The 22418-nt window shown below is 43.1% G+C and overlaps 8 protein-coding genes across 8 annotated transcripts; 4 read left to right on the plus strand and 4 right to left on the minus strand.

The window, feature by feature from the left end:
• EAF02_004435 (uncharacterized protein) lies at nucleotides 1-507 on the minus strand (the record flags this gene model as incomplete). Its single annotated transcript, XM_038900483.1, has 1 exon — nucleotides 1-507. The coding sequence occupies one exon, from the start codon at nucleotides 505-507 to the stop codon at nucleotides 1-3; it is 507 nt and encodes a 168-aa protein (XP_038760190.1).
• Nucleotides 508-2664: 2157 nt separating this feature from the next.
• On the minus strand, nucleotides 2665-3796 carry EAF02_004436 (uncharacterized protein; the record flags this gene model as incomplete). Its single annotated transcript, XM_038900484.1, has 2 exons — nucleotides 2665-3416; nucleotides 3505-3796. 2 exons carry the CDS (start codon nucleotides 3794-3796, stop codon nucleotides 2665-2667), a joined length of 1044 nt encoding a protein of 347 aa, XP_038760191.1.
• A 748-nt stretch (nucleotides 3797-4544) lies between these two features.
• EAF02_004437 (uncharacterized protein) lies at nucleotides 4545-5691 on the plus strand (the record flags this gene model as incomplete). Its single annotated transcript, XM_038900485.1, has 2 exons — nucleotides 4545-4659; nucleotides 4709-5691. The coding sequence occupies 2 exons, from the start codon at nucleotides 4545-4547 to the stop codon at nucleotides 5689-5691; spliced, it is 1098 nt and encodes a 365-aa protein (XP_038760192.1).
• Nucleotides 5692-5917: 226 nt separating this feature from the next.
• Nucleotides 5918-9408, minus strand: EAF02_004438 (uncharacterized protein; the record flags this gene model as incomplete). The annotated part of the gene is made up of 5 exons (XM_038900486.1): nucleotides 5918-6245; nucleotides 6305-6576; nucleotides 6775-7100; nucleotides 7233-8599; nucleotides 8849-9408. 5 exons carry the CDS (start codon nucleotides 9406-9408, stop codon nucleotides 5918-5920), a joined length of 2853 nt encoding a protein of 950 aa, XP_038760193.1.
• A 752-nt stretch (nucleotides 9409-10160) lies between these two features.
• On the plus strand, nucleotides 10161-13250 carry EAF02_004439 (uncharacterized protein; the record flags this gene model as incomplete). Its single annotated transcript, XM_038900487.1, has 3 exons — nucleotides 10161-10540; nucleotides 10707-12552; nucleotides 12816-13250. 3 exons carry the CDS (start codon nucleotides 10161-10163, stop codon nucleotides 13053-13055), a joined length of 2466 nt encoding a protein of 821 aa, XP_038760194.1. The 3' UTR covers nucleotides 13056-13250.
• A 1044-nt stretch (nucleotides 13251-14294) lies between these two features.
• On the minus strand, nucleotides 14295-16078 carry EAF02_004440 (uncharacterized protein; the record flags this gene model as incomplete). Its single annotated transcript, XM_038900488.1, has 5 exons — nucleotides 14295-15383; nucleotides 15438-15524; nucleotides 15568-15895; nucleotides 15949-16003; nucleotides 16054-16078. 5 exons carry the CDS (start codon nucleotides 16076-16078, stop codon nucleotides 14295-14297), a joined length of 1584 nt encoding a protein of 527 aa, XP_038760195.1.
• A 1589-nt stretch (nucleotides 16079-17667) lies between these two features.
• On the plus strand, nucleotides 17668-19491 carry EAF02_004441 (uncharacterized protein). The gene is made up of 2 exons (XM_038900489.1): nucleotides 17668-18261; nucleotides 18490-19491. The coding sequence occupies exons 1-2, from the start codon at nucleotides 18123-18125 to the stop codon at nucleotides 19350-19352; spliced, it is 1002 nt and encodes a 333-aa protein (XP_038760196.1). The 5' UTR covers nucleotides 17668-18122; the 3' UTR covers nucleotides 19353-19491.
• A 743-nt stretch (nucleotides 19492-20234) lies between these two features.
• EAF02_004442 (uncharacterized protein) lies at nucleotides 20235-21988 on the plus strand. Its single transcript, XM_038900490.1, has 6 exons — nucleotides 20235-20598; nucleotides 20708-20759; nucleotides 20807-21319; nucleotides 21401-21472; nucleotides 21532-21663; nucleotides 21771-21988. The coding sequence occupies exons 1-6, from the start codon at nucleotides 20421-20423 to the stop codon at nucleotides 21877-21879; spliced, it is 1056 nt and encodes a 351-aa protein (XP_038760197.1). The 5' UTR covers nucleotides 20235-20420; the 3' UTR covers nucleotides 21880-21988.
• The last annotated feature ends 430 nt before the right edge of the window (nucleotides 21989-22418 follow it).

Raw genomic sequence — 22418 nt, forward strand, 5'->3', positions numbered from 1 at the left:
CTAAACAAAGTTCAAACCACGCAACGTACCATAATCACAACCAGCATTAATGCAGAATCTGTTATGATCTTCGTAAGATCCACCGATGTTGTTGGTCCTTCTTCTCTGGTTGGCCCTCTCAGGACTTGGGGTGTTGCGGCGACGCTTACGAGACTGATCGGGTCTTGTCGCGCGGCCTCTCTCTCTTTGATTAAGTATCAAATGTGAACTGCAAGGACCATGAGGTAGTTTTTGGTTGCGAGAAAGTCGTGCTGGGTCTTGATTTTGTGCCACTAGTTCTTGCGAGCCAGTCGAATGCTTGTCATTTTTTCCAGGGGTTTTTGTTGCCTCGCCTGTGTCTACCTGTCCCTCTACATACTCGGTATCCTTTGTGGCTGCCAATATTGTTGAACTTCTTCCATTTATGGGCTTACTTTCTCTAGCAGTACGTTCCAAATTCAGCGCAGGTTCGTCTCTTGACCAGGGATTATTAGTCAATTTCGTAATCTCATGATTGTCAACATACATTGTTCTTCTCAGCCAGTCCAAAAGAATCATGTAGCAGAGAGGCTTCACCCTCATTTTTTTTCAATAGCATTTACAACTTCTTCAGTCTTCCCTGTGTCCTTGAGCGTGGCTGGCTTGAACCAGTCTGATTGAAGATCTTTGAGAACCTCGAGTTTCTTCTCATACTACCCTTCTTGTATTATGCCTTTGAGCAAGTCCACAATCTCTTCGACAGTGAGATGGCCTGGCTAACATGATGTTTTTGATTGATTAGCCTGGACAATTGTTCTTAAGTGATCTGTTTCAAGAGTAGGTTTATCACCGCTGTCAACAAGTTCCTCAAATATCAAGAATGCCACCTTCTTATGAAGTTCCACTACCGTATCATTTCGAAGCCATGGGGAAAGATTTGCAGACCCCGTCATCATGGTTTCACCTGACATGTTCACAACAATCGTACACAATGATATCTTCGAAGGTAATAGAAACACAATTGATAATTGACAGTCGGGAGAAATTCTACCGTCAAGTCGCGGTTTGAGTTACTTGCGCCTTTGCTTTTGCAATTTCTTTCAATTTGATTTGTGTGCGTTTATTAGTCACTGAGCATTCACACGAAATGATTGAATCAAAATTGATGATAAAATTTGATTGCGAATGGAAAAGTCTGGGAGGATGAAAGCTTTACTACCTAAAATCTATCACTATGTATTCATCATATCTCAGTGTTGGAACAGACCTATGAGCGCGTCGATGTGCTAGGTGAAAACTTATTCTTGAATCTATTGACTATTTCATAACGTTGAGGGTAGGTAGGACATTGTTGATGAGACTTCAACTGAAGATAACTTCTAGCTAGATGAGTTTCGGGCCATGTTCAGGAGCTTGGTTCCATATAAGTCTCAGCTGAGGCTCTCACATGGCATTCCGTCAAATTCACTCAGAGGGCAAGCAAAGCATCCATCGAGATCCATCGAAATTTCTACACATAGCAACCAGCTCTAGCAACCAGCTCTGACTTATGTCTTGTGAGAAAAGTATTGGGAATGGATATGGAGTTCCACGCTGTTAGTAAAGCCAAAACGAAAGAGTTCTGATACATGCTCCGGCCTGAGATTGTATCTCTTATCTGATCAGGCGCAAGACTTTCGAATCTATAGAGTATCTCATCTGAAGTTTTTGATATCGCAGAGTTCGGCAGAAGTATTAGCGCACGTGATTGGGAAAGTCAATGATCAAATCTAACTCCCTGGTGTCCCTACAAACGATGCTATAGAATTTGACTGAAGTCCATGTATCGGAGCAAAAGAAAGAGTGATGGAGCAAGTATCCCTTACGAAGATATCCACACGCAAATTCGAAGCTTCCTTTACCTTTATTACTCGTGTTGTGGGCTACGACACAAACTAGCATCATCAAAACACCACATAGTTCTAGTAGCGAGCCGGCTCATCTTGCGCCGGAAATACCAAGAATCGTGGTCATGACTCTTATTAAAAGGATATGGAAATCAATTCACCGATGTCTGGAGCAAAAGGAGATCAGTGAAAGTTACGCGATATCAATGTATCAATATAGCACCCGATAAGATTACAATCTTTTGCTAACAGCCTTAGCTATTCTCTATTATTGGTGCTATATAGGAGCATTCTTAGGATGGACAATGATCTAATCTCGCTGTGGGACTCAAGATCCTTCTGTTTGTGCCGAAGGAGTATTCAAATAACAGGAAAATGATCTACTGCACCATGCGCATGAATTGAAAGATGACCTTCATATAATACTCTCCCAAAAGAGCGAGCTATGTGACTCCTACAACAGTAGGATGGATTGGCGAAAGACGATAATCAGGAATAATCTCCCGACAAAAATATGATGTTGTGGAGTGTTGTAATGTAACATCCATGATAATGCTTAAACCAAAGTAAGAATATGAAATTAAGCAGAGTGAAAGGGCAGACTAGATATATCATAGAGCAAGAGGGGCACCTGTATTTAGTAAGAGTCTTGTGCCGTACAGAATTTGGAGGGTGAGATTGCTGTATAAGGTCGCTTAGGAAGGCGAAACCTACTTGAATTGCCGCAATTCAATGTCTTACTTTCGCATCTCATTAACGCCGAGAATAGTTATAATATGAAACATTTGCGACATCGATTCCCTAGATATGGTTTGAATATTTAATTTTGCTTGCTACTTTTCTTTACAATATCAAGACCCTCAATCTCAACCATCTCCCTGCTCTTCATTGCCACTCTCACTGCCTCGCATACCACCATCGCACTCAAACCCTCTTCCCCACTGCATATTGGTTTCTTACCTTCCTTTACTACCTGGACTAGGTGTTTGATCTGTTCATCAAAAGGCACAATTTCAGTATCAACCTGTATTTCATCTTTTTTCAACTCATCATTCCACGCCTTCTCTCCATCCCAAACTTCATAACTCCACCTTGTTAAATCAGGCACACTTATACCTCCTTTCGTCCCCAATATTCGATAGAACCCACCCGCATCATTCTCCTTACCTACCTGAGGGACAGTAGGATTTTCTCCGGTACCAGCTTCGAAATTCCATGGAGAGGGAACAGCATCGCTTAGCAAAAATGTTCCTACTACTCCACTCTCAAATCGCAATATCATCGCCCCTCCTTCTTCAGCATCAAAGCCTCTAGTTTTCTTACTCTCAATAGCAGACACCATAGTAACCTTGCCTAGTAAGTATTGTAACAAATCGAGTTCATGTATCAAATTAATGAGCACCACGCCACCGCTCTCACCATTTCTTCTCCATTCTCCAATACCGTCAAAATATGATGAGGACTTTTTCAACGCCCATATACCTTGAACACCAATTATTTGACCGAGTACTCCAGAATCAAGCTCAGTTTTTGCAGATACAAGATAGGGGTTGAAGCGTCGATGATGACCAACTAATATGGTAGCATTATATTCTTTTGCAATAGACAATAATTTAGCACCCTCTTGTATGGATGTCGAGACGGGTTTTTCCACCAGAACATATTTTATGCCAGTTTTCGATACAAGAGATGGCGATGGGAAAATGGGTATGGTTTGGGGTACAGATTAGGACTGCCTTTGGTAGCGAGGAGGATGAGAGAAGGGAGGGTAGCGAGGAGTAGTAGGTGGTCGATAGGGAAGTCGCAATTTGGACGGCATGTGGAGCAGGATCTGTGAGGGAATGCAAAGTGGCCTGTGGATTTTGAAGAATTGATTGTGCATGCCGAGGACCGATTAGACCGGAGCCTATGATAGCAATGGAGATTGGTTGTTCTGTAGATGCTGAAGTCATTGTTTATGAGTATGAGACATTGTTATTAAACAGAGCAATGATGCGATGCGACTCAACCAACAACTGCAAACCCACCTATTTACCTACCTGTCCGACTCCTTGTTTGCTTGTCTACCTCCCCGCCAGATCCTCATGCAATTGTAGATGAGCCGAGGGAGTGTCCTTCGCGCAGGTAAATGCGGAGAAATTCGATGTGCTGCCAAGCTGACTAATACGAACGTCAACACCGGCTAGCATCGCACATTAATCCCAGCTCCCCGCAAATCTTGGAACCAAGAGGCTTTTGCGGCAATGTCTTTAGCCGTATTTGACGGACAATTCTTTTAACGCATGAATTAGCCATGAAACTGTCAAATGTTTTTGATCGTACGCCTGTTTTTCTAAAATTCTTATCCATTCGGGAAGAGAATAAAAGATAGTAGTTCTATCTCTATGGGAAAAGATATGAGATGTGGACCTTATCAGGGAAGGGGAATGCACTGGCCCTTTACTTGACTGTGTCAATCTCAATCTCTTCTTGACTGTTGATGTAACTTTGTGACTTGCTGCATATATTTCTATTGTTCCCATGTCTCTTCGAGATCGTTTGTTCTCTTAGTTGATTGAACTTAAACTCTCTATATTTCGTCATATTGCTCTTCACTATTGTCGCCATTCGACTGTATCGTGTTGCGTTGCGTTGCGTTGCATACAACCAGTAATATATATTCATATCATTTTTGCATCTCTACGTAAAACCAATATCAATATGTCTTTCAAACCAGCAATTGCAAGTATGTCCCTCGGGCGCTGTTTTGCCCATCATAGTCTCGAACAAAAGTTCAAAGCTGCCAGAGATGCAGGTCTCTCTGGTATTGAAATGTGTAAGAACACCGTCCCTTCCACCACCACAAAAACTAAACTCTTCCATAGTCTACGAAGATCTAGCCGATCTCGCCTCCACCCTACCTTCTCATCCATCACCTTCCTCTCATATTCACGCTGCGCAATATATTCGCTCTCTCTCCTCATATTATGGTCTTCCCATCATAGCCTGCGGGCCCTTCTTTTGCCAAGAAGGATCTCTTTCCTCTTCCGCTAAAAAGTCTAAACTTCAAGAACTAAATCTTTGGTTCCAAGTTTGCCGTATACTAGGCACAGATATCATTCAGATTCCCTCCACATTTACTTTCTCGTCTGGAAACACCCCTTCCATATCACAAATGGTCTCCGATCTTCGCGAAATCGCCGATTTGGGCGCTGCTCAAAAACCACCTTTCAGATTCGCATTTGAAAATCTGTGTTTTGGTGCACATATTGATACGTGGAGTGGAGCGTGGGAAATCGTAAAGGGTGTTGATAGGGAAAATTTTGGATTATGTCTAGACACATTCAATATCGCTGGGCGCGAATTTGCTGACCCCGCTTCTCCTTCGGGTACTGTACCTGATGCTCAAGCGACATTCAAGAAAAGTATGGAGAAGATGATACAGACTATTGATCCCAAAAAATTATTCTACATCCAGATCGTTGATGCAGAGCGCCTGGCTGAGCCGCTGGTTGAAGGCCACGAGTTTTATACCGAGGGAATGAAAGCACGAATGTCGTGGAGCAGGAATTGTAGGTTATTCCTGGGAGAGCAGGATAGAGGGGGTTATCTTCCCGTGATGGATGTTTTGAAAGCTATATGTGATGGCTTAGGATATAAGGGTTGGGTGAGTTTCGAGTTATTCAATCGAAGCTTGGTGGAGAAAGGCGATCATGTTCCAAGAGAACATGCTGAGAGAGCTGTCAGAAGTTGGGAATTTGTATGTGAGGAGATGGGATGGGAAAATGTGTGTGCTAATGTGAACGAAAGAAGGGCAGAGAGGGAGAGAAGGGGGGAAATTGGAACTGACGTTATGGCTCGCTTGTAACTTTTGGATTTATGGAGTAGGTAGACGATATGCATTACACGGCGCTTGGCGGGATGGAAAAATTTATACATCATGGCGTTAAATATACATAGTACATATTTTGTACATATCAAATATGATTGTTAGTTAGCAGTTATATCTTCCGCTATTAACATTGAACCCTGCATGAATCCATACAAAACCATTTATCTCTTCGGAGGTTTTTTTTATTTAAAGCAGAAGCACCTCAACCATTCCCACCAGGATTTGTTCTTTGCTCCTCGGCAGCACTCAGTGCCTGGAGTATCTGCCCTGCCTCGATTCCCTCATCGCCGTGTCCAAAATCCATTCCTCCTCCAAACACTGCACCGCCAGGCATGCCCATTCCTATATTTCCAAAACCAGGATTATCCATCCCCAATGAATCTGCTGCAGAGCTCGCTAGCAGTTGTTGAAATATACTATTGTCCGAATATAGCGGGTCAGGTTCCCGGCAGAAAGTGTAAAAATCCTTATTTCGGTTGTCGGGATCCTCAAATCCAAGATTTACTAAACTCTGATCCATACTGTTCGTCCTACATGCTGTTAATACAAGATTTTTCTTACTATGTGCGGTTTCGAAAGAATAACGTACCACTCCATTGCATCCATGACAGCAAAATCGTTAAATATCGAATCACCATCGGTTTCCAGGCTGTTTGGAAGTACTGTTTGTTGCAAGTTGGGAGATTGCTGGAGCAACCCAAACGGCATCTGATTAGTTGCCCGGTTTTGGTTCTGATTTTGTTGAGGAGCACCCCATGAGTTTAGAGTTGTGGTATTTCCGTTGTTATAGACCGATTGAGGGCTCTCCGAGATTCTTGTAGAAAAATTCTCTGTAAGAGAACCATTAAAAGAGTGATTGGACTGCGTCACCGACGAGTTAGCAATTACTTGTGAAGAAAGTCTTCAGTAAAATAAGGAACAAAACTTTATGTCGAGATGAGAATGGCACGGTCGCACGGTAGCCCTGATTCTCGAAGTTTCGACACCAAGCTTTGAAAACAAAATTTCACGCAATGTCGCAAGCTGGAGAATTCAAAATCAAGATATGAATGGACTTACATGTGATGTTGGCGGCACTAAATTCTTCGTATATTGGAGATTACTCCTAGTGGGCCGTGATGTATCCATGCTATTCATTGATTGTGATCGGAAGACTTGAGGACTATATGGCTGACTAATTTCGTAGCTGGCTGTACTATTAGGCGTTTTGGCCGATTGAGGTGTTTCGGCGGCTGCTGGGACCATGAGATCAAAGGCAGCTTGGCTTTCACGTCGGTTTTTTAGTAGGGCGATTTCGGCAGCATCTTTGAAAGATTCAAAAACTGGCCATGCTGGCTCCATGGTAGAAACGCACATATCTAAGTTGTACTTCCAATCGTCGAGAACTGCGATGTCAGGTTGTCAGTAATGGATCGTCACAGAAGACGAAAGAAACGAAGAAGTTTAGGCATTAAGGAAGAATCAGAATCCAAAAAGAAGTAGGGCACTGGGAAGGGAGAAAACAAAATCAAGCTCACCAATGTGTGTATTGTCAATACTTCGCAGAACCGCATGAACAACATCATATGCTTTCTTGGTGAAGTACTCGAATGTTGGTGGAATTATTAGAAGCCCAAATGTATAAGAATGTCGTTTCAAAAGGTGAACGATTTGCCGTGCCGATCTTGTGCAAGGTTCTAAATCAGGGCTCCCCTTTCTTTGACCATGTGATAAGAGCTGACATTCCGCAAGCGTGGTGAAATATGCAATATGAAGATGATAATGATGCGGTAGCAGCGAAGAAGCTTGCTCGCTATTCATTGCAGTAGAGTCGAAATATAAAGGCTGCGATTGGGATCGACTCCAGATATGTAACCTTTCCAGCAATCCGGTGCTGAATTGGACAGTTTTTGCACTATCGGATGCGAAACTTGCATCATTCAAAATTTGGAGAACTTGGACGAGACGATTGAAAGTACTCAGGATAGAGGCTGGAACTCTAGAGTTTCCAACAGCACTCCTTCGCGCAGTGAGACAGTCCGTCCAAGGATCCCATTCTTCCAAACCATCTTCGACTAACATTCCAATACAGTCCAGATCATCTGATCTTAAATGTGGACGTCTTCGTAGGCGTGCTGCGACCAAGGTATCCAAAGCAAAACAACCTAGAAACACGTGCTTAGATCTCGAGTTATGCCTTGATGATTTTGGCTCCTCAACCAACGGTTTCTCAAGACCGAGCTCAATAGCAGTCCTGACAGCTTGTCCAATAAGTATCCATGCCCTGTTTGAATGCCCAAGTCCAAAATTTGTGAGAGTCAAGATCAGGAGAGCTTGCACATGGCCAAGGTCTAGATTTCCTTCTTCATTTGGAATAAGAGCTCTCGCGTGTGTATACATCCTTTCGGCCGTCCATACATCTTGTGATACCAACCCTTGAGCATGAGGTATATTGTTGATAGCTCGATGTTGAAATTTGGCATAGGCTATTGCAGCCCATAAAAGTGCGTGATCTCCACTGACAACCTCTGCTCCACTGGTCCTTGTTTGAGAATATTGATACGATATTCTCAATAAGTCATGCTTTTCTATAACAGGGAGCCAACAATGAGTATAAGAAAAATATACATCAAGGAGATGCCAGGTCTCAGATGGAAGCTCGGGCAGATTTGATCTACCAACCGCAGCTGCTGGGTGAGCAGGGCTCAAAATCGATCCGCGGTGTGTGATGGGTTCTGGAAGACTGTTGGAAAACTTTCCGACAGAGCCTCCAGCTATTGGGGACGCAGGCGGCTCCTCTTGAATCTGAAAATCGACTTTCTGATCGGACCAGCCACTGATTGAAGTCCGCGGTGGAGGTTCATTATCTGGAACAGATATAGGAGAATCGGATTGGGCGCCTAGACTACAAGCCGAGAGTCAGCAAAAGTTAAGCTTCCATGTATATGGAAAATTCTAAGCAAAGTCCATATCTTCAGATTTATTTAGATATTTAGCTAAGACTGAACGTGCGATCGAATGTGAACGATAAATCAGGTTAAAAATTTCAACTGCTTTGGAAGTTTGGAGCCGAAGATATCAAACTCAATGTGAAAATTCAACCATAGTTGAACATTGAGAGATGTAGAATGCAAATAAACCCGATTATGCTCACCCTAACACAGGTCGTTTCCCTGTTTGGACATCTGAGTCGAGACGTTTTCTCTTAATAATGTCCCCAGTACTAGACCCAGGCCCCGGTTCCAATATTGGTAGCAATCTTTCCAGTTCTCTTGATAATTGAGACTTCCTCCATACCTCAGCCAGGCTGTCCGATTGCTGTCCATCTTCATTTCTCCAAATGCTGATAAGTGCCTCGTTTGTCTCGTCCCCATTGAATACTGCCAAAATTTCATCCTCAACGCCCTCCACTTCTCTTATTGTAAGACCCCATAACTTCTCTATCCCACGAACATACCCTTCTGGTAGCCCGCGCTTCTTTACATTCGCGTCGTAAGAGCAAGTTCTGCCGTGGTTTAAACAAGTCGAGCATGATGGCCGGTTCCCATCGCATTTATCTTTGCGGCTCCGGCACTTGTCGCAAGCCTGAGAAACTCGTTTTCGTGTGCCCTGTAATTGCTTCTTCGAGCCTCCCGGCAGAGCCTTGGCCTCCTTTTTATTGTTTGATGACGCCCCTTCAGGCTTCGAGCTCCGGGTAGAGTTTCCATGTTCCATTGCTACAATGGATAATATACAACAAGGGACGATGCCCGCTTCAACCCGAGATACCTTCGCATGCGAACCATATGTATGCCATCGACCGATTTGTTTCTTACTTCAACCAGAAGGATTGTCTTTGGTTCCGTACCACATCAAATGGATTGTCGTTCTGAGTCGCGCGCGAAGGTTATTAGCAGCTCGGTAGGTGTCGTTATTCCTGTCAATGGTATCGCGATGATTTACAGCATTGATTTTCACCCAGGTAACAGCAATTGGATATCTTAAAGTCGCCGTTCATTCTCCATACAAAATTTGACATTGAACTCAAATTCATCTCGTCGTTTCCCCATACCCCACAGACAGCCAAGAGTCCGAGCTAATTCAACTGGAGGTGGAAGAATTCTCACCCGACAGCCGCTTATTAATTAGTACCTGGCCACGGTCATTGGCTAGTCTACTAGGTCTAGGTGATTGATTGAAGGGACTTACATTCGGCATTTGCGATTGTGTCTCGGTGCTTTTTCGAAAGAGCGATCAAGAATGTACTTCGATAATTAACCATTTCTGTACAATTTCCCCTGGTTCTTCTCTTGTTATATTGTACTTATTCACGAGAAAAAATTGTCGACTGTAATCAACTCATCCCACTGACCATACCATTTTTGGGGGTTTGTCGCTTCGTTGGACTGTACTGGAACGGAGCCCCTTCATCCTTGATTTTAGCCAATCACGTGCTACGGGACGAAATCCAGAATGCGAGCAAAACAATGTCTCTAACAACTCAAGTCATCTCCAACAATGGAATCATGGATATAGAAAAGGCGATACAGTTGAAACCAGGAGTGCAAACGAAAGGTCGAATTTTCCCCTCCAATGCGTCAATCATTCTCATAGGTTCCCGAGGGTCGGGAAAACGAAGTTTGGGTTTTATTGGAGCAACACATCTTGGTCGACGATTGATAACTGAAGACCACTATTTTCAGGAAGTCACAGGTCTTTCTCGTGCTGCTTACGTCCAGCAGAATGGAGCTCAAAACTTTCACAAAAGAAATATTGACGTTGCGAGGCAAATGTTATTCGAAAACAGAACAGGATGCATTATTGAATGTGGAATGGCAAGTCTCGCAACAGAGGTACAAAAGACGCTGTAAGCATAATCCTCTTCTCTATCTTCGCCGTTCATATTCTTCTATTCGCTTCAAAGTCTGGGACTGTGTCAATACTTACAACCTGGGTTAATGTTTGAATATATCTACATACCTATATTGAAGTACCAATCTTGGAATTATTCACTAACTTGATTGATCTGCTAGTCGAGAATATACGAAAACAAATCCCGTGATCTATATTTTGCGAAACAGTCAAAGAATCCGAGAAATGCTAAACATAGGAGATTTCGAAGCTGCACGTTACGAAAACGCCGATGCTGCTCATCGATTTTGTTCAAATTATGAATATTATAATTTGCACGATAGAAGTTGTGATGGAATGGCGAGTCCGAAAGATCAAGGACTTCCCAATGTTTCATCAAAATTAAAACATGCAAAGGAAGACTTCTCGGCGTTTCTTGACTTCATCACGGGACAAGGTGTCCTTCGTAATAGTTTAGAAAGTCCGTTCTCTATCGCAGCTTTGCCACCGGAGTGTAGACTGTATACCTATGCATTGTCTGTTCGTATGTCAACAATTCCTGATCTGGATCTTCAACAATTGGAATCTGGAGCCGACGCAGTTCAAATCAAGGTTGATGCCCTGAGGTCTCCCGATATGCAAAGAGATTTAGCGAAACAAGTTTCCACGGTAAGAAGGGAACTTGGGGTACCAGTTATCCTCCACGCCGAAGAATATGCATTTGAAGGTCTCTCATTGTCCTTATCTCAAAAAGAAGATGTCTATTTTGCTTTACTTGAGCACGGGCTCCGGCTGGGGGTTGAGTATATTGTCATCGATCTTAAGCATTCATCCGATCGTGTCATGCAGCTTGTTCGGTCTTCTGGAAGGACAAAAACTATTGGACACTATCTTCATCGTGTCGAAAACTCATGGGGATGGGATGACGAGTCTAGGATGATACAATACCGGAGAGCCGAGTCGATAGGTTGTGATATAGTCAGGTTTGCTCGAGCAACCTCGAAAGAAAGTGACAACGAGACTGTTCGCGGGTTTCTGAGAAAAATCGAATCTATACCAGGCCATCTTCCAGTAATCGCTTATAATCTTGGAGACCATGGAAGGAGTTCGCTAATTGAGAACCGAATTTTTACCCCAGTAACGCATCCCGTCATGAATTCTACTGTTAGTAAGAGTCAACTCCGACAATTTCTGCCAACAGCAGCAGAGGCTCGGCAAGAACTATACCGAAAGTCTATACTCGATCCACTTCATTTTGTACATCTTGGAGCCAGTGTAGCCTACAGTCTGTCTCCAGCGATGCACAACACAGCTTATGAAGTGTGTGGTATGAGCAACGACTTTCAATCATTACAAGTCAAATCCGTTGATGATATTCATGCTATCTGTCAGCGACCTGATTTTGGTGGAGCAGCCATTACCCAGCCATTCAAAGTCCAGATCATGTCGCGAATTGGCCCAAAAAGTTACCATGCAAAAGCTATTGGGGCTGTGAACACTCTCTTACCACTTCGGCCATCCTCAGACGGCAATCCTCTTGACGGTACCACGCAATCCTTACTTCAACATGCAAATCGTCGAAGTAAAACTGGACCCGTCACTGCTTATTATGGCGACAACACCGATTTTATTGGGATAATGACATGTCTCCGCCGTAACATATCTCCAAGAAATGTCGTCCAGCCATCCAAAACGACGGGACTAGTCATCGGTGCAGGTGGTATGGCACGAGCAGCTGTGTATGCCATGATCCAACTCGGTTGTCGCAAAATATTCTTATTCAATCGAACACTTGAGAATGCTCAGAGAGTTGCTGATCACTTCAATTCGTGGGCTATTAGTTTGAGTAATCATGGCAAAATTGTACATGTGTTGCAATCATCGCAGGAGCAGTGGCCACAGGGCTTTAGCCCGCCTACTATGATTGTCTCCTGTGTCCCGGCACGAAGTGTTGGAGATCAGCCACCAGCAAATTTCACGATGCCTGTACAATGGTTGAGTAGTCCTACTGGTGGAGTTGTTGTAGAGGTACGTATTTTACTCTTGTCTTTCCACTTCAATTCTCGTATCCAGAACGCTATCCACGTGATTCTCCTACTCTGTATCGAAGTTTTTTTTTCTAGGTTTATACGCATTTTAATCTGTTCCAATGAGTCTTGTCCTTTGTTCAAGATCATTATTATTATTAAAGCATGATACGCTCCTTGTATTGAATGCAATTTTTGAGATAATCATCATTTTTTCCACACGTTCGTCATGCATCCTACAAACCGACTAACATTCCACAACAGCTCTCCTATAAACCTCCACTTACAACTCCTCTCCTCTCCCAAATCCGCCAATTCCGCTCCGAAACCAAAACTGCCTGGGTAGTGGTCGACGGTCTTGAAGTCCTTCCCGAGCAGGCTATTGCTCAATTTGAGCTGATGACTGGTGTTAAAGCGCCCAAGAGACGCATGAGAATGGAGGTATATTCAAATTATCATAAATATGGAGAAGGAGAGGAAGATAGACAGGCATGGATGGGATAATAATGGGTATGAAATTGTATATGAAATTGTGCATGATTTAGCGTCTTGTTGTACTGGATTCTTGTTTATATTAGCTATGTGGAGTTTTCGTGGATGGAGATAGGAAAGCGGAGACACCAAGAAGCAACAAAATTGGATGGAGATTGGGGTTATGGGTCATGAATAAGGGTAGGGGTACGGGCTAGTTGATAAACTTAAATTTGACACACGTAAATACACCTGTCCAGATAGATTGTACAGAGTGAAGCTAGTTGTTCAAAGTGACGTCCGTAGTCCGTAGATTTCTTGGATTTCCCAAGTCAAGAAGACCAGGGTAAATGAAGTGAGGAAATGCAGGATTTCCAACATCTACTTTTTGTTTCCGGTCTATTGCAGTATTCGCAATTACAGTCACCACATATCCTATTCAAAGACCCCTTGCAACGGTTCCCGCTTGTTAATCAGTGGTTCCATAGCGCAGCATATTGATTGGACCGAGTATACTGCTGTAAAGTCAATTGATATCTAGTCAAGAACAACAGACGGGCATGAATGATTTTGTTGTAAAACTATGACATACAATTCGATCCACTGCATAACTACAATATCTGTGCCCTGTCCAATAGTTGAAGATATACATCCACAGCCACCGTAATTAACCGTAGCCAGCCATTGTTCTCGATCGATCTCCTCCGCCCACTGGTCTATCATCAGCAATCGGGTAGTATGATGATAGGCAGTTTGTTGAAGATGCTTAAGGACGGGAAAGAGTTGAAATTCTTCATGACGGTGCCAAATCCTTCTTGCCTGTTACTCGCTGTCGTCAAGTGTCCACAACTCTTCGGACATCGAGAAAATTCAGATTTAGTTGTTCACCAAGATTGGTGTGGCTCATGATTTGGATTCCTGGGTTTCCGTACTTTTCGACAACAAAGGTAAGGTCTGATAAGGCACCAAAATATGCGATCACAGTACATATAAGGGGACCATCGTTAAGTCATCGATGATCTTCTTGATCAAAATTAAATTCTTGATATTATCATACTCGTAAACTCATTAATATCAATGCATACATATATGCGTGTGGTAATGCTAAGCGGTAATCATGGAAACACTCCCTCAAAGATGTGCATCTGATGATCCCTAAAACAAAAAGCCAGCCTCCAAAACACTATAAACACCAAAAACCAAACACAAGTCCGCTCAGCCTCTTGAGTTTCCCATTTTCCTACTTTAAAGCGGGCCAGATACCGTTCCATTTTAGACAACTTCGACTTGAGCACTCTTCTCGTTTCCTTCCTTGTCCAATCCAATTCCACTTCCTTCTACGTTTCTTCTGAACGCCTCTTCGTCTTCCTTCAATTCTCTTAATACAACGCCATGGGCATGTCTGGCCTTCAATTCGGAGCTGAAGAGTCTATCCATACTCTCCAATGGGATACCCTTGGTTTCAGGGACTAGGAAGAAGACAAATACGATACTGCATATCATCAAAGAAGCAAAGAAGATGAAAACACCCCATCCCATAGCTTTGAACATTTGTGCTGTGAAACGAGCAACCAAGAAATTGAAGAACCAGTTGCTAGCGGCTGCGAATGCTTGACCAAGTGTACGGACGTGCTGGGGGAACATCTCAGAGTTGATGACCCATGGGGTACCGTTCCATGAGGGAGTGTAGGAAGCGGTCCATAGGTAAAAGAATGCCATGGCGGATTTACCACCTGCGGAAAGAGTGGTAGAAGGATTGGCAGAAGGGTTTGCAACGGCAATATAGGCGCCGACGTAGTATAGACAGATGGCTCCTGCAAAGGCACCATACATGAGGAGATTTCTACGGCCAAAGTTGTCGATGAGGAAGAAAAGCCAAATGAGTGTGACAACTGCCTTGATGACACCAAAAATACCTGTGGTGAGGAGCGAGGCATTTGTACCGACAACACCGATCTCCTTGAAGACGGTAGGAGAGTAGTAGTTGATGGCGTTGATACCAGATGTGTTTTGCCAGAAGAAGAGAGAGCAGCCGAGAGCAAAACGGTACATGACTTTGCGATCGTTACCGAGAGCTCTGAAAGGTTGCCAAAAGCCGAGTCCAACAGTGGCCTGTTGTTGTTCGAGAGCAGCGTCAATACTGGATACTTCCTCGAGCATGTAAATATCATCTGAAGGAAGTTTTCTGATCCAGCAGAGGTTCTTGAGGGCGGTTGCTCGATCACCACGGCTCATGAGCCACCTTGGAGATTCTTTGATCATGAATAGTCCGCCGAACATGAGACCGGCAGGGATCAATTGGACGGCGAAGGGAATGATCCACTGTCTGTGATTTGCGGGCATAGTAGTTGAGACTCCATACTGTTCATATATCAATAAACGAAATCGCGTCAATGTGCTGGGATAAGAACTTACGTTGATCCAGAAGCCAACAACGCCACCAACTTGCCATCCCATCTCATACAGTCCGACCAAGCGTCCTCTGATAGCAGGAGGCGAAAGCTCAGAAATATAGATAGGAGTCCAAATTGGAGGCGCCACCAACACCAATACCAGCCAAAACTCTACCACCGTAAATTAATCCAAGACCTCTATCGCCATTGGCGCCCAACATCATTCCAGCGCCAACAACGAAGACACCGGAGAACACTTGAAGACCCATTTTACGACCCAAATAGTGACCAGCTGCATAAGCGAAGAGAGCTCCGAAGAAAGCACCAGCTTGATAGAGTGAGACGATGTTTTCGGAGATAAGGAGAGCTTCATCGGCTGAATATTGTGACCAATTGAATTCACTCTTGAAAGATGGAAGAGCAATTGTTCCTCCGATAAATGCGGAGTCATATCCAATCATCACTGCACAAAACGCAGCTCTGTATAACAGATTAGTTTGATGAATCTATGCATATTGAACGGGATCACTTACACAGTTGCGCAGAAGTATACGCGGGCATTGTAGACACATGCTGGCGTAGGCCGATCTGGTGAATGTCAATGGCTACTCTTTTGAAGAACTCTCAAAATATCATACCTTCTACCAAAGTCAAAAGACCCATCTTGAATGATCTTCTATTTCAATACTTCCAAAATTTCGAAGTTGCTGATTTCGCAAGATTCCTTGGCGTCGTGAAGAAAAAATTCTTCGAAGTAACGTGAGTCACAAGCTTGAACCCTTGGACCCGCCCAACTGCAATGTAGTATTGTGATATCGCAACTTTAATAAAATTGCCAAAGATCACTAGATGTTCTTGACAATCAAGTTGTTTATATGGAAAGAGATAGAAGAGAGTAAGGATGATGAGATGAAAAAGACAACTCGTAACGGAACACCCATTTTATAAGAAGAAAATCCAGATAACACTTGGTATGGTGGATCTTCAAAATTTGATGGCAATCCAGAACTTGCTTTTGGCCACGCTTACGGCTCCGTCTTCCTGGGACTGGACAAGGAAGTCTGGATTGTATTCTGGGGTAGAATGAAAGATTCATGTTCATTTTGGTGTGTATCTTGGCAGGTTTTTATCTTCCGTGCGCGGCGAATGCATGCCAATGCTATTGACAAAAGTCAAAATGACTTTACTTTTTGGTTGTTGGTGGGGAAGCTTAGATAGCACACGAGGGAGGACCTAGCTTAGGTTCCGCATTCATCCAGAAAGCCATGGGGAGGAAAGGGGGAGAAGATTTGGCGCGCGAAGGCGCGAATTTGAAGGTCATCATGCGCTAAAGATTGGGATTTGGCTGGTTTATTGAGATCTCACTAGGTTACTTCTGGTATAGACTACTTCCTTAGATGGAGAACTTGATGGAGAGAATGATCTTGTGTGGGAGAGTGTGGGAGACCCGGAAAAGAATATCAAAATTGAGGGGAAAGGCCTTTTCCATTTTTTTTCTGGGTGCTATCGACGAACATGATCGGTGATCGACCTAGTTAGCACGTGGAAAGGGTTCCCATGGTAGCTCTCCCCATGGGGAATCAGCGGGGGGAATTCACCCCTTTAAATTAATGTTCTATTTGATTTAAATATGAAGAAAGGAAGGAATGTTGAGGCTGGTAATCTTTACAAAACACGAGTCAATCTGGCTGCCCCGAAATATTGATTATGTGCTGCAACTTGCAACCTAAAGAACAATTTCTTCGTTGTTTACTTCAATATGGCAGTATCTTGAGATGTTTACCTCCCAAAACATTTACCCGACATATCTGAATGCCATGGCTTTCTGAATCACTTGTTCTTTCACGAATTCACTCCTCTGTAGCCAACACCGCCACTCCAAGACATTTAAGCAAGCCTTTGGTTCTTAGCCATAGCTTTACTTAAACCTTTGAGACGTTGATAGCGGAGACAAGAAACTGGAAGCTCCGACCAAATTGCAATGGAAGAGCAGCTAAGAAACAATTATTTCGGAAACGCTAACCTCAAATAGTAACCTGTCGCTGAAATGTACCGTGCCGTCGCTTAAATCTTCACGACAAGGGGCTTCTAGCTAATCATTGGTTCAATTGAGTCAAACCCTACCCCACGTCGTGTGGGATCATTCCTAGTCTTAACTTCACGGACGGCTAAAGAAATTTGCGGGTTGACCGAAGAATAGGTCATTAATTTCACAACATCCAAAACAAATCTATGAGAAGCATGAAAGTGTGCATTGTATGTACAAAATTTGGTGGGGTTCTGCTTCAACCCTCCAGATTGTGACTTTGCGACGCGTATATATATTTCCGCGCATTGCAAAGCTTCTTACAGGTCAAGACGTATGGAATTGTCATCAAACCAATTAGCTGGACAAAGTATAAGTTTGATTAAATTGCTCACGGGCTAATGCCATTAGACCCTGAGACTTGGCTCATAGAGAAGACAATTCCTTTCCCATTGACTTGTTTGTTTGATCTTTGCTCTTCCACCGATAGCAAGATATCTCCACGATTTCAGAAGCTCCATTTCCTCGGTTACCTCTCGAAATAACTTTTCCGCTCCCATTCGTCTCCTCATCGTTCACAACTCCAATCCATTATAACCTTACTCATATTAGAATTCATCTCTTTTTGGATACACGATTCGAGTTGCAACAGTTTATTGAATATTAAGTTTTACTGCAGCTATGTCACAAACAATTACCAGCACCGTTGACGCCACCATTCCCTCCACAATGATGCAGACCCCGCCCCCGGAAATCTCCCACCTGGATCGAGTTGCATACCTGTTTGGGTATCCAATTGCCCATTCTCTCTCTCCTCTATGTGAGTTCAAATCCTTGAGCCTTCCACCACATCATCTGCTTCATAGCTATTCATCATCCAGAATCACTCCCATGGGGACATGCCTCAAATCACCAGAGCTTGCTGCGTTTGAGAGAGCATACCCATCCTTTGGAAATTTCACGCTCTATGCACATCTACAAGAACTTTCCCAATGCCCCCCATCCTCTCCCTACTAGATCTTCAGCTAACAAATGATTCCCTCACAAGTCCATGGCACAATCTTCCGCTCACTAAACCTCAACTACCTCCAATATCTATATGAAACTCAAACCCTCAAAGATTGTATCGAACTCACCAAAGACCCCAAATTTCTCGGCGCTTCCGTAACCATGCCCTTCAAAGTAGCCATCATCCCATACCTCGACCAGCTTACACCAGAGGGCGCTGCCATTGGTGCCATTAATACTATCTACCACCGCACATCTCCTTCTGGCGAGAAGATTCTTTGTGGAACAAACACCGATTGTATTGGTGTCCGCGAAGCTATCCTTCAGAACGCATCAGCAGCAACAATATCAAGTATAAAAGGCTCGGCAGGTATGGTTATCGGAGGTGGAGGAACCTGTCGAGCAGCCTTCTACGCATTGAAGAAATTCCTCGGCTGCGAGACCGTATACATGGTCAATCGGGATAAATCCGAGTGCGACGCTGTGATTGCAGAGTGCAGCAGTAACGGATTCGGAGACAATTTATTGTATATCGAATCGGTAGAACAAGCGAAGTCATTAGCAGCACCGACAGTAATCGTCTCCGCCATTCCAGATTTTACACCAATATCCGACGATGAACATAGAGCGCGAGGAATCATTATAGAATTCTTGGGAAAAGAGGGAGAAAAGGGAGTAATTTTGGAAATGTGTTATCATCCAAGTCCGGATACACAGATTGCAGCACTAGCTACAAAAGCTGGATGGCAGGTAGTAGGAGGTGTAGAAGCGATGATTAACCAGGGGTTGGAGCAAGATAAAGTTTGGTTGGGAGTTGAGCTTGAGCAGTTACCGGTAAAGGAGGTAAGGACTGTTGTTTTGGAGAAATTGGCGAATGACAGGGCGAAGCACGCGAGTTCGTGATGTCCAAATTAAATGTATGTGTAGGACTCAAGTCCGAGAGACGTCACGATTAAGTGTGACGATTTTGGCTATTTAGAAACGTGATATGACTTTGTGGTTAGAATATAAATGGTTGCATGGGCTGTATGTAAGATTAAGATAGATTATACTCAAGCAATGAACTAACTCAATTTGGAACGTCCATATTTCTTTCTCGCCAAACTTCCTAAGTGAAAACCATATGTAAGAGTTCTGGAACCTACTCACCGCACCCCATATTGTTTTGTGACAAAATCCCTGCAAAAATGGCGTTTTCCCATACAAATTAAAAAAATTTAATAGCGTTTTCAATTCAAAATATTTCATTTCGAAAACTAAATTATATATAAATCATATTATAAATTAATTAAAAAAAAATTGAATATTTTATTTTTTAATATTTTGTTAAAAAACTATATAAATTTGAAATTGAAAAAATTGATATTTTTAACTTGTAATACTTTTCCTATACAAAATAAGCGATTTTTTCGAAAATTTTATGAATTTTGGCTTCAATACCTTATAACTTTATAAATAAATTAGAGAAAAATAAATTGGCTATTTTTTATAATAATTTGAATAGATATAAATCACTTGATTATTTTATTAGATTTCTTATATAAGAATATAACTATTAAACAGGGGTTTTAAAAGTTGAATAATTGATGGTTTTAGCGGGGAAAACAATATGTATGCGGTAAGTAGGTTCCAGAACTCTTACTTCCTCGTGGAATCAAACTTCCTATTCGGATCCGAATTGTATTTGTAAATCTCCAGACAAACAAACATCCTCGATCGACGGGCCTCTCGATATTTATTCAATCAGCATAAAAATCCCCCACCATACAACCCCACTACGCTTCACCACGCCTATCATCGGCCTCCAATCCAATCCTTTCTGATACAACCCCACTATCTATCAAGTCTTACTCATCCGCGGGCCTGCCTACTCATATCTGAGCCTCTGTATTGTGAGCCATCCAATAACAAGTTCCCTCCGGTGCATTTCATACACCAATTGATGATACACAGAGGTTAACAAACATCAAAATGGCCGATAAGATATCAGATGCAGAACTCCAGAAGATCTACGCGTTTGCGTTGGACCTGGGGAGGAGAGCGGGCAAAATGTTGATGGACGGGGTAGAGAAGAGATGTGAAGGGGATGAAGGGGGGAAGCAGGAAGAAAAAATGAATGCGGTGGACATTGTTACACAGACTGATTTGGGTATGTCTTGGGTTTTTTCCGCTGGGTATTGAGGGGGGAAGATACGTCTATCTGATGCGTCAGGATGGTAGGATTGAAAAGAGATATACTGATCACGTGAAATGAATAGATGTTGAAGCATTTGTTAAGCATGAGATATCAAGTCGATATCCTTCACATAAGTATATACTGTCCCCTTCATTCACAAAACGTAGCTCACAATCCCCAGATTCATCGGAGAAGAAACCTATTCCTCCGGTTCCTCCAAACAATACCTTGTTGATGACTCCCCAACCTGGATCGTCGACCCTCTCGACGGAACAGTAAATTACACACACTTATTCCCTATGTTCTGTATCTCCATCGCCTTTTGTATCAACGGTATCCCCATCATTGGAGTCATCTACGCTCCAATTCTCGATGTCTCTTATTCTGCTTTAGCCGGACACGGCGCATGGGAAAACGACCATGTAGGGGCTAGTGATGAGATTCCATCGGGGGGCTCTAGTTTCGGCTCCGGAAGTTTGAAGAGGAAGAGGAAGTTACCATATGTAAAAGGAAAGCCTCTGGGACAAGAAGCGCCGAAGGGGTGTACGTTTAGTTGTGAGTGGGGGAAGGATAGGAGGGATATCGAGGGAGGAAATTTGAGAAAGAAGATTAATAGTTTTGTAAATCTGGCTACTGAGATCGGGGGAAGAGGCGGAAAAGGAGGAATGGTTCATGGGGTTAGGAGTTTGGGGAGGTGAGTCCTTTCTTCTCATCTTTATCTCTTGTGACATGATAGGACGAGAAATCAAAATACTAACACTTCTATGACATCTAGTGCAACGATGGATTTAGCATACACAGCAACTGGAGCTTTCGATATTTGGTGGGAAGGCGGTTGTTGGGAATGGTTCGTTTATTCATTCTATTTGATTATCTACTTTGTTTATCAACTAATACACACTCCAGGGACGTAGCAGCAGGCATTTGCATTCTCCGCGAAGCCGGCGGTTTAATAACCACCGCGAATCCTCCTGCCAACCCTGAGACTGATCCTATCCAAGAAGTTAAATTGGGCAGTCGATTGTACCTAGCTATTAGGTATGTTCACTCTCTCATTGCGCCCTAAAAATCCATCGCCATCCCCCCTCTATTCCAACAATGTAGCAAAAAGAGTGCCAGTACTAACCTACCTTGTGCATCTCTAGACCAGCAGGCGATACACCCAACGAAACAGGAAGACAGCAGCAAGAGCGTGTAGTGAGAGAAGTATGGAAGAGGGTGGAGGCATTAGACTATTCCCGTCCTGGAGCTTAGTGGAAGGGTAGTATTGCATGCACAAAACTCAGATGAGGCATGGCACTGCACAATGTTGTAAACAAGCAACTATATATACTGTAGAATGTAATTAGATTTACATGCATTTACACTGTTTAACTTCGATGCTCTATTAATAATGATGTGTATGTGGCAATCAGATTCATATCGATATTTTTATTTTGTGACATTTCTCGTAAATCCTCACATGTATCCATCTACCAAATTCATACTGCCCTCTAGTTCCATCTGATCCCCAACGCAATATCCATTGCACACAAATAGCCACATGTCCGAAATAAATCCGGCCCTTTATCAATCATATTCAATAAAGCACCTTCAAGTATCGCCTATCCATACCAGTCACAAACGCAACTATAGATATATCAAGGTTGTGTTTAATCTACCAACGCTCCGTTAAGGACATCTTTCTAAAGGAAAGGTATGCCCCTGCGATCACTATAGATCGCATCGCTGGGTATAGTGTCTATCAAAAAAATAGAGGGAATAAGAAAGACGATAACGCAAAAGATGTAGGG

The sequence above is a fragment of the Botrytis sinoallii genome (assembly GCF_014898435.1).
Source record: "Botrytis sinoallii strain Bc 23 chromosome Unknown BSIN_006, whole genome shotgun sequence".
Lineage (NCBI taxonomy): Eukaryota > Fungi > Ascomycota > Leotiomycetes > Helotiales > Sclerotiniaceae > Botrytis > Botrytis sinoallii.

Excerpts from the sequence above, each read along its gene's own strand:
- EAF02_004441 (XM_038900489.1), top strand. The coding sequence starts at position 18,123 with ATGTCACAAACAATTACCAGCACCGTTGACGCCACCATTCCCTCCACA. Across the intron at positions 18,262-18,489 it reads CCATTCTCTCTCTCCTCTAT|TCCATGGCACAATCTTCCGC; the intron begins GTGAGTTCAAAT and ends TTCCCTCACAAG.
- EAF02_004442 (XM_038900490.1), top strand. The coding sequence starts at position 20,421 with ATGGCCGATAAGATATCAGATGCAGAACTCCAGAAGATCTACGCGTTT. Across the intron at positions 20,599-20,707 it reads TGTTACACAGACTGATTTGG|ATGTTGAAGCATTTGTTAAG; the intron begins GTATGTCTTGGG and ends TGAAATGAATAG. Across the intron at positions 21,320-21,400 it reads GGGGTTAGGAGTTTGGGGAG|TGCAACGATGGATTTAGCAT; the intron begins GTGAGTCCTTTC and ends TATGACATCTAG.